The 18072-nt window shown below is 40.9% G+C and overlaps 2 protein-coding genes across 4 annotated transcripts in view; one reads left to right on the top strand and one right to left on the bottom strand.

Annotated features, from left to right (window-relative positions):
* The window catches only part of RPUSD1 (RNA pseudouridine synthase domain containing 1), a 556524-nt gene extending 538927 nt beyond the window's left edge, over positions 1-17597 (bottom strand). Inside the window, exon 1 of one of the 3 annotated variants that reach the window (XM_044089724.1) lies at positions 17532-17597. Coding sequence is in view for 1 of the 3 variants with exons in the window: in XM_044089723.1 (XP_043945658.1) it covers positions 17176-17186 (11 nt within the window). In the remaining 2 variants the exon portion in view is untranslated. The other 2 variants (XM_044089725.1, XM_044089723.1) reach the window with 2 other exon arrangements.
* A 78-nt stretch (positions 17598-17675) lies between these two features.
* Positions 17676-18072, top strand: part of CHTF18 (chromosome transmission fidelity factor 18) — a 927562-nt gene continuing 927165 nt past the window's right edge. Inside the window, exon 1 of the mRNA XM_044088940.1 lies at positions 17676-17896. Coding sequence (XP_043944875.1) covers positions 17809-17896 — 88 coding nt within the window. The 5' untranslated portion in view covers positions 17676-17808. The remainder of the gene's footprint in view (positions 17897-18072) is intronic.

The following is an 18072-nucleotide window of genomic DNA, read 5'->3' as shown; positions in this document are numbered from 1 at the left end:
TTCTACAGTGTTGAAAACATCTTGAGTAAGAGAATATAGTTCAGATGGAGAGGTTGATGAGCATATTAGTGTGGAGTCATCTGCATATTGAATACAAGTGGCTTGTGGAATTGCTACATGGAGGTCATTAATAAATAAGGAGAAGAGAAGTGGTCCAAGAATAGAGCCCTGAGGGACCCCAATAGTAACAGGTAAAAAGGATGAGACTTGATTTTCCCAGAGGACTGCTTGTTGTCTACTGCTGAGGTATGATGTGAACCATTTTAAGGCTAGAGAATCAAAGGAGAGAGATTCCAGAATATTGATTAAGAGGGTATGGTTAACCATGTCGAAAGCTTTAGAGAGGTCAATGAAGAGTGCAGATGAGAGAAGGTTTTTGTTACGGTTTCTATTGATGGTATCTGTGAAGGATAGAAGGGCAGTAGTGGTACTATGAGATGGTCTAAAGCCATGTTGACAGTGTGCTATTAGGTTGTGTTGAGAGAGATGGGATAGAAGTTGTTTGTGAATGCATTTTTCCATAATTTTTGCTAGGGGTGATAAAAGAGCAATTGGCCGATAGTTAGAGTAATCATTGGAGTTCCCGCCTTTATGTAAGGGGATAATGTGGGAGATTTTCCAAATATCTGGGATGGTACCTTCTTGGATTGTCCTATTTATAAGGCTAGATAAAGGGTAAGCAATTTCCTTAGCTGCTTTTTGGAGAAATTGGGAAGGAAGTTGGTCAGCAGATGGAGTACATGGTTTAAGTTTTAGAATAAGTTTAAAGATGAGAGAAGTAGAGATGGGTTGTAGTTTGAATTTCGAGAAAGAGTGGGGTAAGTCGATGGGAATGCTGGAGTTTTCTGAGATAAGTTGAGTAGCTAGAGATTGTATAGTGTCAGTAAAGAAAGAGTTGAAGGTATTGGCAGTTAGATGGGGAGTATTTGGATCTGCATCAAGTGGGGTGGGTGTTCGGGAGTTACCTGGGGAAAGGAGCTTATTAATGCAAGACCAGAACTGTTGGGGATTATTTTGATGAGTTTGCTGAAGTTTACAACAGTAGTTTTTTTATCTGTAAGTATAGCTTTTTTTGTGCCGTTTCTAAGCTGTCTAAAGTATAGGTGATCAGGGCTATTTCTATAGGTTCTCCATTTAGTCCAGACTTTGTTCCTAAGTAGAATATGATTCCTAGTTTCATTAGAAAGCCATGGGGCTGGGTTAGACTTCATTCTGATGGAATGTTTGGGAGCATGCTTATCCAGGATAAGATAAGAAAGCAGTGTTAAAATACTGTACTGCCCCTTCAAGTGGGAGAGACTTTAATGGGCTCCAGTTGCATGCTTTAAGGTCAGTTTGAAATAATTCTGCCTTAAAGTGTTTGGTAGAGCGTGCTGTTCTAATGGTGGGGAGGTTTGGGAAGTCTTTCTTTTCTCTAGTAATGTAGGTCAAGGAATGATCACTTACATCATCAGGCAGGGTTCCTATTTTGTAAGATTGTTTCACTTTGTTTATGAGAATCCAGTCTAATGTACTCTCTTTTTTGTTAGGTTTGTTAATCCTGGTTGTGGAGGTTATAGTTTGGGTAAATCCATGGAGGTTAATATGAGAGGTAGAATTTTCAGCACTAACACTTTTCCAGTCCATGTTAAAGTCACCTAGTATTATAGTATCTTGGGGGTAAGTAGAAGACAGCCAGCTAAGAAATGCCTCAATTGTAGTGATATTATTTCCGGGTGGTATATAAATGCAGATAATATATAAAGATTTGTTTATGTTCATTTGAAGCTTAGTAATGAGGATTTCTGCGTTGCTATCCTGCCCAAATATTTCTACCAACTCTAATATCAACATTTTTTCAAGCAGAAATCCAACACACTATTAGTATGTCTTATCATAACTTTCCATGTGCATTGTCCATCTTCATTTTCATTAACCTGTGGGTCTCTGTTCCAATCCTCGGTACTGACAAGCCACTCTTCAAGCTTGAGATTCCAGACTTGAGCTCCTCCCTTCTACCCTAATGCTCTGCTACTCCACACTACATCAGATAGAGTTTGGCTCAAGTATAGAAACTCGAGTTTTTATCCTATATAAAGACCAATCATCCAAGACCCTGGACGGGGGAAGGGGGGAGGGATGGTTAATGAAAATGAAGATGAACAACACAGATGAAACATTATAGTAAGACATAACTTCTTTATATGATGTTGTCATCTTCATTTCCATTAACCTGTTGGACAGGGTCCGCAGCTACAGAAAAACCCTGGCTGGCTCTCATGGAAGGATATTCCAAAGTATGGAAGAGCCAAAGGCACTCCTGATTCTGGACATAATATTCACCACATAATGTGAGAGAAAAGTATGAGATTTGACCAGGTAGCTGCAGCACAAATATCTTTAGTCGAAACCCTGGACCAGAAGGCTTAAGAAGTCGCCATAGACCTTGTAGAATGACCTTTAGCAGGACCTGGCAAGGAAATGTTTCTGGCCAAATATTCAAAGGAAATACAGTCTCTCAACCATCTAGACAGAGTAACCTTCATAATGGATTTTCCTCTCTTTCCCTCAGTGACATATACAAACTGCTCACACTTCCTGAAGGATTTGGTTCTGTCCAAGTAGAAATGTAATTGCCTATATACATCCAGCAGATGAAGGACATACTCTCCTTTATTCTGATAATTATGGAAAAAGATAGGAAGATTAACAGACTGATTCGTGTTCCTCTCCCTGGCTACCTTGGGCAAAAAAGACTGATTTGTACATAAAGTTACCTTGTCTTTGTGAAAAATTAAATAAGGGAATTTAGGGGGAAAGAGCTTGAAGTTCGGACACTCTTTTTGCAGAGGCGATAGCCACTAGCAAAAGGGTTTTCCAAGACATAAATGTCAAGTCAGCTGTAGCCGCTGACTCAAAAGGAGGATAAACCAATGCATGCAGAACCATTGTCAGGTCCCATGGAGGGACAGGGTCTTTGATCAGTGAACGAAGCAAAAAGGTACGTCTAAGGAAGGCTTTATAAAGTTTTGATGATGCTAAGGGGGAAGAGTCTAGGCTTAAATGAAAATTGGAAATAACTACAAAGTAGACCTTGACGGGAGAATAATTAGCACCATCCTGAAAGAGGGATGCCAAAAGAAATCTAAAAATGACTGCAATAGAGCTGTAAAGGGGGGTCTACCCGCTTCTGCTGTGCCCAAATGAAAAGCCTTTTCCATTTATTTTTATAAATCCTACAGGTTGAAGGCCTAAGGGATGAGATCAGAATCCTTTGGAAAGGGGAAGAAATCCTGGGACATTTTTGCCATCAACAGAATTGGATAAACTACGCAGTTAGCTTCAAACCCTGAAGGTCTAGGTGGGAAGGAAAGAATGTCCATAATCGTCTTCAACCTCAACTACAGGCATATCAGATGAAACCAAAGAAAGGTGAATCAGGTTGTTTCAGCCAGAAGGGGGCAATGAGGATTACCTTGCTCTTCAACCAAACAGCCTTCTAACAAAACTTGGGAATTAATGGCAAAGGAGGGAAGGCATAGAGTAGACTGGGAGGCTCAGCCGGGACTAGAGGGTCTCTGGGTGACTATCCCCAAGGGGGGGGGGTCAAGGCAAGGTACCTACTGCATTTGCTGTTGAGGGGGCACACAAACAGCCTGCAGCAAGGTTGACCCCATTTCTGGAAGATCAGTTTTGATGTGGATGGATTTAAAGACCACTCATGAGGAAGGAGTAACACTTTGCTGAGCCTGTCTGCTAATATGTTGGAATCTCCCCGAATGTGCACTGCTATCAGAAAGCAGTTGGTAGAGATCGCCCACTGCCACAACCTCATTGCTTCCCAACACTGGGGGTAGGACCTGGTCCCCCCCCTGTTTGTTGATGGACCACACCACAGACATAATGTATGTTTGTATTGCAATACCCCCCTGTTTGTTGATGGACCGCACCACAGACATAATGTATGTTTGTATTGCAATAGTCCTTAGAGGTAGAAGGCTGTGAAGATCTTACAAAGGTATAAGAACAGCCCTCATCTCCACCACAATGATATGCAAGTTGGTCTCCTGGGGTGTCCACGTGCCTTGAACTGTCCTACCCAGATAATGCCCCCCACCCTACCTGAGAGCCATTCATGGTCATTATGGTGTTTGGGGGAGGAAGGATAAATGGCTGTCCTTGAGAAATATCTGAAGAGTGAAGCCATCAAAGCATTGAATTCTTACATAATCAGGAGAGTTTGAAGGAAAACTCAAGGGATTCCTGTGAAGAGACCATTGGACCACTAATGTCCATTGCAGGATCTGCATGTGTAGGCACGCAGTACGTAAAAGAGTTACAGTGGCCACCAGAGTTCAATGGTCTGAGAATCAGGCTGGCCAGAATCGGTCTGAGAAGTCTTAAATTTGTAATTATCTCTGTAGTTATAAAGGCTTGAGATACTATTGTATCCACACATGCTCCAATAAAATCTATAATCTGAACTAGTTACAGCTGAGATATCTGAATACTGATTGTGATTCCTAGAAGAGGTAACAGATATAAAAGGTAATCCCTGGCCTGGATCAGTAGATGCTTGGCTGATGCTGTCAGAAGCAAGTCATCCAGATAAGGAAAAATCTGGAAACTTTGCAGCCTGAGGTGCGCTGCCACCACTGCCAAACAGTTGGTGAACACCTCGGGGGCTGTGTTGAGGCCAAGCGGGAGTGATCTGAACTGGTAGTGACTGGCTCCTTGTCTGAAATGTTGATACTGCCTGGGGCATCTGTACATCTTTATGTGGTAGTACGCGTCCTTCAGGTCTACACCAATCGTTCATCTTCAGAAGACGCAAGATGAACAGAATCCTGAACTTCGTGTGTTTCACCGACTTGTTCAAGGTGATCAAGTTCAGAATCGTCCGCTAGTCCTTCTTACTCTGTTACACTCTATGACTAGTCTATCCACCTCTTCTCTCTTTCAAACCAATTCCTTCGGCTGTCACTTTAGCCTTTGCTATCCCCACCTTAGCCTTCTGCCTCCCTCTCTCTTTCCTGTATGCTAAATTCTTCTGTCTTCTAATAATCTTACTTACACATTTACACTTTTCATTTTCATAGGCACCTGAGTAGCAAATAATTCTCCTCTGTTTTATCAAATGATTCTATGTTATCACATTATTCTGTGCAGTTATTCTTTATTTTGTGTGTTACTACTGTCTTATACACACTGCACTTATTGTGTTAAACACTTTATTTGTAAGTAATTAATATGGAGCTTTTCTCCCCAGACCTCCACTGAAAATGGGCTCTTCTCAGGCCCAGTGGACTTTCCCGGTAAACAAATGCAACCAATCAATAAATAAAAAAGTTCCCTGTTTTTTGGGGCACTAAAAGGAACCTGGAGTAAACACTGGATACAACTTGATGGGGGGGGGGGGTCTTTTGGATGACTTTTTTGCTTAGTAATTTTTCTATTTCTAAGGACAGATCCTCCCTCTGACTGGGTAGAGCATCAGGGAGGCAATTTCTTTGTTTGGGAGTTTCTAAAAAGGCAAAGTAGTATCCTCTGGACACAATCCTTAGAATCCAGCAATCATTTGTGATGGTCTCCCAGGCTACTAGGTGCAGGGAGAAGCACCCCCCCCCCCACCTGCCTCCAGGGGAAGGCAGCTGGGTAACTACTTAGGAGTGCTGGATGGGTCAATCTGATAAAGTTTCTCATGACTCTTGGTTTTGCAGACCTCCTTCAGCTGCATGGACGGCATCTTCCATTTTGGTTGTTCCCCCCATGCCCCCTGGTGGAAAAAAATCTCCCTGCACATTTTGAAAAAAACCCTGCGACTTATGAAACCACATCTTTTTACTCCCACACTGGTTCCTAGAAAAGACCTTTGTGGGGTAGAAAAACAGATCCCGATGGCATGCTCTTTCTGTCCTTTTTTGCTGAGGTAGAGTGTGTCATGAAGCATAGGTCCAAATAATTGGAGCCGTCAAAGGGGGCATTGATAAAGGACTGTTTGAATGGTTCCGCAAAGTCACACAGCCTCATCCAGGCATGGTGCCTTATTTATTTATTTTTATTACTTATTTGGCATTTAACTGGGTTAGTCCATCTGAGCCAATGGCCCATTTTCAGTGGAGACCTGAGGAGAAAAGCTCCAGCAATACAAACATAAAAAGATAGCATAGTAGGCAATATGCAAAACCCAAGAAAAACAATGCAGCAATACAACATAAGCAAAAATTACATATGCAGTCGAGTGTCTTTCGGCTTTTCCCGGTTAGGGGTCACCACAGTGGAACTCCAGTCCACTAATGATTGGCAGTGGATTTTTACGGTGCCAAGTTGCCGGCCCGACACCCAACCTTCAAAGAAGGCACACCCATTCATGCACGCACCTACCTGCATGTCTTTAACGTCACTCAACCCCAGGGAAGACATGCAGACTCCACACAGAAGGCTCTCCAGCCAAGAATCAAACGGGAGAACCTCTTGCTGTGAAATTACATATGCAGTAATCAGATGAAATGAATAACTGTAATAAAAATAAAACAAAATGAAGTAAATACAACTAGTACATTTAAGTATTTACAATAAGGACATATCTTTCCCAAGTAGGACAATGTAGTACTGTCTAGCGAGTAGATTAGTCATTGAATTATTAGATGTAAACAGGTAGTGAAAAGAGACAATGTAGTACTGTCTAGCGAGCAGATTAGTCATTGAATTATTAGATGTAAACAGGTAGTGAAAAGAAAAGGAAAATGCAGATTATGGAGGATTTAAGCAAGGACAAGCTTTTAAGTTCAGAAAGTAGTGCTTGACTTCAGTTTTAAAGCAGCTGGAACAAGTGATGCTACGAATGTGAGGTGGTAGCCTATTAGCCTATTCCACGCAAGGGACACAGAGTGCTTATAGGAGTTTACTGTAGGTTTTGTTGGGTTTACAGATGTCTAGAAGGTGCTGGTCAGAACTACGAAGACACCGGGTTGGGTATAAGAGGATACTAAGGTAGAGAGTGATGGGCAGGCTAGCGGTTTATTGAGTAGGGAGTGTGTCAGCTGCAGCAAGTCAAGTAGTAAGAGCTGGGGGAATTCTAGCCATCGAAGCTGTTTCAGTGCAAGGCAATGATGGAATTTATAAGGGTGGTTACTGGTGAATCTGGCTATGTTATTGTACACTTGTTCTAGTTTGGAGAGAAGGTTTGACTGGAGGCGAGTTAGGATAGGGGAGGCAGAGGAGACATGGAAGGAGATAGGCAAGGGTGGGTTTGGAGTTGGGAGCAAGAAATTTTTTATTCCTGTAGAGAAGACCCAGTTTCAGTTTTTTTGAAACAGTGTTGGATATGGTTGTTGAATTTGAGTTGGTCATAGATTATTGTATCCGGTAACTTAGTATGAGGCTCAGCTTTGATGAGAGTGTTATCTAGCAAAGAAATAGTAAAGGTGGATTTAAGGTGGTGGAGAGTTTTGAGGAGAAATAGTAGGAATTAGTTTTTTGGAGGTTGAGTATAATTTGATGCTCTGTGAGCCATTTTTCCACAGATGAGAAGGAGTTTTGGGTGATATAAAGAAGTTCAGAGATGTTGTCAGCACAAGAGACAGGAGTAGGGTCACTGACATACTGTATGAGGGAGGAGGTGTTGCAGGAGGAGTAAAGATGATTGGTCAAGATGTTGAACAGGAGGGGCCAAGGACTGAGCCTTGAGACACCAGTTTAGATAGGTAGGAAAGGGGAGCAAGCAGATTGCCATCTAACAGACTGGAGCATATTTGATAGATAGCTTGAGAACCAGTGAATAGTAGAGGAGGAGAGATTAAGGTCAGTAAGCTTAGAAAGTAGCTTGTAATGGGAGATGGTATCAAAAGCTATAAAGAGGTCAAGAAAGAGGCAAGACAGGAGGAGGTGTTTGTCCCTGGCTTTAGCAACAGTGTGAGTGCAAGATAGGAGGGGAGTGGAGGTGCTGTGGTGTGGCCTAAAGCCATGTTGAGTGGGGGTCAAAAGATGCCGGAACTGGCCTCCCTTGAGGTACCCTCTGTAGCGTACATCAGCCTCATGCATGCATTAGCCAGTGACTGGAGGGTGGCCAGTCTGGAGGAAAAGGTATTTTTTCCTCCACAGGCATGGACCCAGGGAATGAGCTAGAAAGTTCCTTCAACAAATCCCTTTGCAGCCTTGTAAAATGCGATAGGTAGTTCAATGCCCTCAAGCTAAATGTGGAAGAGGTATAAACTCTTTTCCAAATCTGTCCCACACTCATGATTCTCTGTTGGGAGGGTGGTAGAAGAGCACTCTTGTGCGAGCTCTTTCTTTGGTAGCTGCTGTGACAACCATAGTATCTACTAGGATACCCTTGGTGCAGACAGTCTTGTCCGAAGGGGCACTCAAAATCTTGTCTGCCTGCTCAGGGATCAGCTCTACTGTATCTGGCTTCTTCCATGCCCTAGTCGACACTAGCTCGATAAGGGAGTTGGCAGGGGGAGACACCCATTTAGACAGATGAGTAGGACCGAAAAGCCTCCCACAGAACTGATTCATCTGAGGAAGGGTTGTATGCAGAAAAACCACCCCTCTGGCATAGGACTTCTAGAATGTCTCCAAAGGAGACTTCATCAGGTGGCGACCTGGGGGACCCTTCTCCTTCCTCGAAACCGGTGTCAGTGGTGATGGATTCCTCTGGAGAATCCATGTACCTCCTCTTGCACAACCTCTTCCAGAGGATCACCTCTGTGTGACACTCCAGGGAGGTGTCCCAAGACTCTTGGGGATCCAGATGGGAGATTGTGGAGGCTTTCCTGGCCCAGCTGTCCACGTGGCAGACTTGAGACCTCAGGCACCAGACCAGAACAGGGATGGGGAGGTTCTGAGGAGGTGTACACCGAGGCTCTCTCAGAGTGGGAGTGAACCCTCTCCACCATGTCAAAAACAGAAGGACTCCGACCCTCTGAAGGTAGTCCCCCCGGTGCCAAAACCACCAATAAAGACGCCTCCCAGGGGCCCAAGCTTCTGGTTTCAGACGGGGAGTCGGGGCCGAGCTGTCAAAGGCTGACACCTTGAGGGAGAAAGACAGTTCCAAAAACTTTGAAGTTAACATCAATTTCCCTGGAGCCGACCTCAAAACTATGGCTCCGAGACACACTTGGAACTGACATGGTCAGGGCCGAGTATGTCGAGGAAACAGTCGGAGGTGACGAAGGAATTTCGATCAGCTCTGACACCAGAAACCAATGGAACCAAGGGCTTCAACACCAAATGACAGGTCGGAGGAGGAGTTACTGGTCAGAACTGGGAAACCCTCATGGATCCAAATGTGGATGGAGTGGAATGGACACAAGCCAGATCTGGATCTGGGCCTCGAGGAACAGCCTCATCAGTCTGCCCACATCCCTGGAAGTAAGGCTTTGGGAAGACCTGGAGGAAGTGGAAAAGGTGGGGGGGGGGTCTCTGAGATCTCCTGGACAAGTGGGAGGGATACCTCCTGGACAGTCCGGTCAGTGCCGAGCTTGGGGCCGAAATGGACGGAACAGCCACGGAAGTAGCACTCGGCCGTGAATGGAGGATGATCGGGGCAAAGGAAAGGAGATAGGAACCAAGGACCCCGGGTCACAGTGGGTTGATTCAGAGACTCTTGGAGCCTTCTGTGATGGCTCCGAGAAGGACCTCGTGGGTGAGCATTTCCTCTTCCAGGACTTTTTGGAGGGGGGGTTGTGCCCCCAAAGTGTAAGGCATGCCCGAACAGGAAGATGGAGGGAGCAAGCCCTTGAGGATATGCTTGCTCCTCCTATCCACCAGGGCCCTAGGGTGGAACACTATGCACACCTCATAGTGGGAGTCCAGATGGGCAGGCCCAAGGGAGTAAACATACTCCCTGTGGGCAGACAGTGAGATCTTATGCCCACAGGAAGTGCATTTCTTGAAACCAAGTGGTTTCTGGTCAGACATAGCAAAAAGAAAGAAAAAGGACAGGATAGGCAAAAGAGTTTTTTTTTTTTTGATTAGAAACACACACACAGATAGATTGGAAAGGGAGAAAGTTCTACCAACAATGGTAGAAAGAACTACCACAATGGTAGAGAGGAAAAACAACCAGTGATGGTAGGGAAAGGAATACCAATGGGTATGGAAGTACAACCATAAGGAAACTCACTCACAAATGAAAAGGTGCATAGAGAAATGAAGAATATTAAGGTTTTATAGAAAAGAAAGGTAGAAAGACTATACAGTTTAAATATTACTTACCTGCGAAAAGAGAGTCAGCTGACGCATCTTGCTATAAGAGCTGGAAACAAGATCAGGGGTAAATTGGAAAGGGGTGTTGTGGGTAAGAGTATTAGCTTAAGAGATTTGTGGCTGGCATGAGCTGTATTAGCTGGACCAGTTCAGAGGATCTACACCGACTACCCATGAGTCAAGAACAGAAGAAGATTGACATCATCAGATCAAAAATTAAGGTGTTTACAAACAAGTTTATATAATCGACCACTTCTGCCTATAGTTGCTAGATTTGAATATCATGTACAATCGGATATACCTGAGCTGCTAAATAACAAAAAGAAGAACAGGTTTCAAAATTTGAGTTTGCAGGAATTAAAGATTTTGAATGAGTTGTCTTTAAATGACAGCATTCACATAATGAGACCTGATAATCAGGCATGGGTGGTTATAACCGTTTCTGTTACTTGTAGAAGCAACATTTTTAATTTGTTGCAGGATGACAATTTTTATTCAATTTCTTCAAGGAATTAGTATTTTTAGCTACAATAAGACTGACATGCTCTTATATGATGTCTTCAGTCAGCCTACTGGTAAAAATACTTTTGGAAATTAAACCGAAAAATGTATATATTTTCAGTATACCTAAAATTGACAAAGATGAGAAAGATCCACCATTACAGCCTATTATTTCTGCTAGAGGTAGCAAAAGAGAGACACTAACTATACATTTGGCTATGACAGTAAGATGTTCAATATACATTCTTCTAGGTCCTTTGGGATTCCTGGCATTTATTAGGTTTGTTAAGGAATATGGACATGGATGATGTTATTTTTTGTGAATCTAGATGTGAACAACTTATTCATGGATTTATTCAGACAAGCACTTATTGACCCTTGTCATTTAGATGTGGGTCAGATTAATTTTGTTTGTGAATTAATGGAATTGATTTTATCCAATAATTATTTTATATTTGAAGGGAAATATTTAAGACAGATTTTTGGGTGCAGCAATGGGTGTCATGGTTGCACTAACATTCACTAACATTGTTTTATGTCAATGGGAAAAATTATACCTCCTCAAACGGTATTTTCAATAAATTAATTTATATTTTATTTAACAGATACTACTTTTTTGAGGTTTATGTATATTTATTTCAGTTTACTCGACTGGCATGTGGTCAAAAGCATTTTCGAATGTGCAGAATGCCAAACAAGAAAACAGACTACACTACAGCGAATGGGTAGTGTAGGTTAATTATCAGAGTTCTGCATTGTGAATGGAGATTGCGGTTCAGTGAGAAAACAGGGAATTAACTCATTTCCTCACTGTACTGCAATTTCGGAGTTGGTATATATAATTTGCAGGAAGTGTGGGGGTGCAGGGCGGGGGGTTTGCCCCCTTGCAAAATAGTACAATACACGTTGACTGGAGTGTCACTGTACGTTAAACTGTACAGCATGTCAAATACATCAAACTACAGGTGTCAATGTATTCAATTTCAACTTGGCTGCCTTTTCGACAGTACAGATTCAGCATTTCGGCTTGACATTGTGACCAGTTGACTGATGCAGTTTTGTTAATTCAACAGTAAACCGTACTTTAATAGAGGTATTAACGTTTTAGATGTACACATACAAAGTTATACACAGACAACAATTTGGGTCTAAAAGTCCACGTATAACAATTAATTTTTACATTACACAAGTTGACACACGCTAAACATAATATTATAAAAAGTCAGTATGTCAGACTTCCACATTTAACATATGATGATACAATATTTTTGAGAAAAGTGGATAAGCAGAAAAATGTTTTTGGATAGATGTTATCCTATTAATATTATTGGACAAGTATACAAGAAAGGATATGAATCTTTTGCTCCCATACGGTGAAAATCTATGAAAGGAAAGGTTGAAAAGGAAGGTGAAGCTTATATCAGTTACTTAAGTTTACCATATTTGGCTGAAAAAAAAAAAAAACAAATGATAATAAAGAAACCCTGAACTATTTTTAAAATGGAAGAGGGGCTGATGGATAAAATATGGAAGAAGCCCCAGTTTAGTTATACACATGAACATGATTTAAATATAAAAACTAGATTATAAAACAGTAAAGTGAAAGTTAAACAGATTTCCGGTAAAGTGTGGATCATGCAAACAGTCAGATTTATTAATATAGGTACTTTTGTTACTACAAGTAATATATATATATATATATATATATATATATATATATATATATATATATAAAAAAAATCAAGGTCATTATCACCGTAACACATTTAGGGTAATGTATCTGGTGACTACTTTAATAAGTTTGTTTTCTTTGTATTAGAAAGAATACAGGTGAAAGAAAGTTAGGGTGATTGAGAAAATGAATTGTTGTCAAAGGTGTTACATTGGCAGCTAAAGTCAGAATCGGACAGGAAGACTAGTTTAAATGATCATGTATCAATTAGTATTAATTTAAAATTTAAATGATATCAAGTACACAATTTGTAAGCTTGTGTACATGTAGCAGATTTTTATTGTGAGGATTAATTGTTCTGATGACATCTTAACAGTATTTGGAAGTAATAAAAGGAATATTTAAGGTGTCTATGGATATTTCCTGCATTTTTTTGTTTGTTGTTTTTTAGAGATGTGTTCAAGTACAATTCTGAGTTGGGCATTAGTTTTAGTGATTTTAATACAGTCTTTAAATAAAATAGAATGAAATTACCAACGAGGAATGGAATTTCCCAAAGAGATTTTACTGGAGTCTGGAAGCTGCTAAAGAGACAACTGTGTGAGTCATACAGCTGGCAATAAAAGACTGTATATCTTGCCTTTCTGTGACAGGATTTAAACTTCCTGTGATGGGAGGGGCCTAGCCAATCCCCCATCACAGAGAGTTAGTAGAGTGGATTCTGAGCTCTGGAAAGCTGCCAGCGTGAGTTTGTGTAGACAAAAAAATCCATATGCCACTCAGCACTGTGAATGATGAACAATGTTTTTATTATTGCGGTGGTTAATCAAATTACTTTGTTTAAAACTTATAAATGAGTACATTGTAAGCTGCAAGTGGCTTAAAGCCCATACACATCGATGGATGAAAGTACTAAACCTGTAATAAAGTGCTTAGAAGACATTTCTGGTGTTTTTTGTGTCTGGATATTAGTAAACTCACTAGCTGTGATTTGCACTCGAAATTTCAGAAGGAACCTTATATGGAAGGGGTCTATGGTTTCAATTTTATTTTGAAGGAGTTAAGCTTTATGGTCACAACTAACAAGTGATGAAGATATGCAAGACGGTGCAAGATGCTCCCATATTAGCAAGGACCTACGAACAAGATTAGAGATCACTGATCCCCTAGTGAGGACTCTGACTAACTGTTCCAGGGCATTTATATAAAAAAGTCCAGGAATCTCTGTGCTTTTACACCAGACATGGTGTAGGTTTCACAGTTTATAGTTAGTTTAGCTCTCTTAGGAAAGGGATACTTGATTTAATGAGTGATTCTAGTTCCTGCAGATTGGTGGTGTGACTTTCTTGGGTCACAGAAGGAGTTATATAGCTAACTAACAGATACGGAATCTTTATAATAGTTATTTGGACACAAAGGAGCTCTAATGCATCATATTACTTTACTAGCCTTGATGTGATCCTCTTCTAGATGAAGAATGAGACACCTCCAACTTTTTTTTCCCTTCTTGTGCAGTAGTTGATCTAAACATGTGGAAGGCATTACAGCCCTGCACACCCAGATTGCTCTTTGCCTTATAAACCATGTCTCAGTCACTACATGGATGTCTACATCTTTATGTGTGTGAATGAGAGGGAGGATAGAGGAATGGTGAGGATGCAGGGAGTAGAGGTGGCGAAGGTGGATGAATTTAAGTACTTGGGATCAACAGTTCAGAGTAGTGGTGAGTGTGGAAGAGAGGTGAAGAAGAGAGTACAGGCAGGATGGAGTGGGTGGAGAAGAGTGTCAGGAGTGATTTGTGACAGACGAGTACCATTAAGAGTGAAAGGGAAGGTCTACAAGAGGGTAGTGAGACCAGCTATGTTATATGGCCTGGAGACAGTGGCACTGACAAAAAGGCAGGAGTCAGAGCTTGATGTGGCAGAGTTGAAGATGTTAAGATTTGCACTGGGTGTGACAAGGATGGACAGGATTAGGAATAAGTATATTAGAGGGTCAGCCCAGGTTGGAAGGTTTGGAGACAAAGCCAGAGAGGCAAGATTACGTTGGTTTGGACATGTGCTGAGGAATGATGCAGAGTATATTGGGGAAAAAGATGCTAAGGATGAAGCTGCCAGGTAACAGGAAAAGAGGGAGGCCTAAGATAAGGTTTATGGATGTGGTGAGAGAGGACATGCAGGTGGTTGGTGTGACAGAGCAAGATGCAGAGGACAGGAAGAAATGGAAACAGTTGATCTGCTGTAGGGACCCCTAACGGGACCAGCCGAAAGAAGATGATTTTGTAGGGAGTGAAGCTACTTACTTAAGCAAAGGAAAATATGTCAGTGCTAGAAGCTTGTTTATTATGTTGGTAGGTCTATCAGGCTGACACTGCCTAAAAATGCACTATAGGGGTGGACAAGGTCTTTGCCAATAACTGAAACCCTAGAGGGGAGAGACACAGGCTATCCCTGGTGAAATACCATGGTCTGTTTATCATATCCTCCCTGACTGACAAATACTGGACCCCCTTTGAATGTCACCAAAAACTAAGCCAATTGTTGAAGTCCGTTATTTTTTTCCTCATTTTGCAGAATTATCCCTGGAGAAGGTATAATGTTGTTCATTGCTAGACTCATACCTGCCCAGGACGTATAGTCTTAGAGCTCCATCATGTCCTTCATATAGAGTGGGGAGATGTATCTCAAGTCACTAGCATTCATGTGCATTAGGACAGTCATACTGGTACTAGTTATTCAAGGACTTGAGTGTGTGTGATCTGTTGGATCCTGGCACCAGACAAGCAACTAACAATCACTCTTTCCTTGCTCAGTCTGGTATGAGGTACATCTGTATGTCTTACAATGGTCACCTATAACTAAAATGTTTGGTTAGGTAGATGCCTGTCGTATGGGCTCAGCTTCCATTACATTGAGACTTTCTGTACTATGTGAGGAAGTAGGCTGAACTTGCTGAGTGTGATTTGTTCCTGTGTTATATTTTGGAGATCTTTGAAGTTTAGGGAAGCTAATCTTTAGAACATCAGCATATTACAGATTATCCGTATTATGATGGCCTTGGTGAGGTGCGGTGTGTGGTCTACTGATAAGGATTTGGGTTTCCTAGTTTACTCTGTATGAAATTTTTGCCAAAGATATTCCATATGTACCTCTCTCACGCACTGTGTCACGATGTTTGAAGAAACAGATGATCATCATACTAGCATGAAATGATCTTACACTGACTCAAAACACATTTCAATCAAGCTGGCTACAGAAGTTGTGGGGAAGTGATCTATGGTTTCAACAGGAAGATTTCCTTGGGCACAGGTGACTATAACTGTTTGGAATTTGGGCTGCTTAGGATAATATTTAGATGGACTTCCTAATGAATATTTAAAGTACAGTAAAAACTGTGGGATTAGGTTCTACAGAGAAACAACAAAAAGCTCAACAGAGCACTCCAACTAATAACAAGACACTTGATTTTGGCCTCTGTAGCAATTAATGCCCAGAATTAGTCTGGGAACCATCTTCTGCCACCAGAAGAAATCAATAAACTAATTATAGTAAAAACTCATTAATTTAACACTAAAAATAGTGAAAGCAGTATTAGTACACTCAATATTACTCAATTTTGTCAAAGGTTTCTTTGCCTGGTAAATAGCTTAAGGGGAGTAACTTTGCAAAATGATACTCATGCTTACTGTCAACAGTCAATAAATGGGGGAAAACAACAGATTTACTGGATTTAAGAACATACATACAAAAGGGACTGAAACTGCCTTAATGCAAACACAAGTTTTAAACTAGTTTGACATACACTCACTACATAAGAAAGCAACTAGTTTGAGCCAGTTTGAGGCCATGTTTGCAGTCATCTGCAAACTTGATCAGCCATAGCCCACTGGTTTTGGTCTGGACCTCAGAAAAATATATCCCAAACAACGGAGGCTCCAAGAAAGATCCCTGGGGTACACCGCTTTTTACGGGTCTACTTCTTGTGTTGGCTTCCCTTATTTTGACTAGGTGGGTTCTATCAGTGAGACAGTTTGCTACCCATCTGGTAACATATAGATTGATGCCTAGTCGAGAGAGTTTATCTTCTTATATCCATGCATAAATGTAATAATACACTTAATACATCCACTCATATGTGGCAAAGTTCTTCTAAGTAAGCATTTGGGATTTTATTGAAAGACGTCTCCACACTAAATGTACAAGTCAGCATGTGCAATTACATACAATTTATCTACTAGCCCATGAGTAATTCTAATTACATTGCACATATCTTAACTTCTGAATAAGATACTATTACAAAACACTGACTTACGTATTAGTTACTGTATTGTGTTCATTTTTTGTGTTAGCATATTATTTGCTATGTTTCTTTTGTATTTCTGTAATTACCTTTAGCTGCATGATAAAACTCAAATGACACTCGTTCTCTGTGCTTAAGTTCTCTTAACACACACTGCTAAGTTCTGATTTATTTTCAATATACACCAAACTAAATCATATAATTAATATACTCATTGTTTAATGATAGTTACTAGATTTTTTTCCCTGAGAAACTGGCTGAAAATGGGCAAGGCCAGTCGGGGCTAGCAAATCAATATAACTATCTAACAAATTAGTGGAAAGAGGAGCCATGAAAGTACAGAAGACACAATAACGCTGTCAACTCTCCAAAAATAAGTCCTCCAGTTCACAGTGGAAACAATTCTCAGCGGCCTAATCGTGGGAAATTATTTAATCTGTTATCCATACGTAGAGAGTCTCTCGGTAAATATATATATTAGGTACAACAGACATTCAGTTTCATTCACTTACTCCACTCCCATTTACACAGTATATCATACCCTCACAATAAAAAGAACGTGCAAGCAAAATCAAGTCGGGTTGGAATTCAGCATTTGAGAAACCCTTGCAGGCGACAAACACAAGCCAAAACAAGAAATATTTTAATCTGCAGTAAAATGATGACGTTATTTTCTTAAACGGAAACTGCGTATAACAAAGTTATATTATTTTTGACTATTTACTAAATAAAATAGCATAATCAATGTTATAATTATTTACAATGACTTTACAAGTGCCCCCGTAAAATGTTACACATTATAGCTTAGGACACTGCAACACGCAATAGCAATCCTTTAATATTTAAGAATATTCAAACGCTTGTTTACCTGAGAGACGTACATGCAGCACAAATGGGATGCCCCTCATGATTGACAGCATGCTTTCTCCAATCGGGATTTCTTTTACTCTTCCGGCATTAACACTAGCTGGCCAATTATTAAGCACTGTAACCTGGAACTGAATGAGTGAAACTTTCGCGGGAATTTTCAGTTTCGAAGAAGTTGCTTGTGGATGCAATTATTAAAATAAATAGTCCTTAAGGATTATAAAAGTGACAGTCTGCTAAAGCATTGAACTAATTTTAGTAATTGAAGACTGTAAAAAATGGACGAATATGACGAGATGTACGGTATTGAAGACGACTATGAAGAGCATTTTGCGGATGAGTTAGAAGTTCTCGCTGAGTTGGAACGTGAGCTGTCATTTTACATTGTTTTTTTGCGTCCTGGAGATAGCGAAGTACTCTAGTCGATTTTAAGGGGAACTGCAGTAATAATCTTAACCCCCCCCCCCCCCCCCCATATGTACACCCGCTGCACGCACTTGGATTTGCTTTCTATAATTGAAAACGTAAACTGATTGTACGAT

Source organism: Protopterus annectens, chromosome 12.part0 (assembly GCF_019279795.1).
Source record: "Protopterus annectens isolate FY-2018-M chromosome 12.part0, PAN1.0, whole genome shotgun sequence".
NCBI lineage: Eukaryota > Metazoa > Chordata > Ceratodontiformes > Protopteridae > Protopterus > Protopterus annectens.
This window is presented reverse-complemented; position numbering and strand designations above follow the sequence as displayed.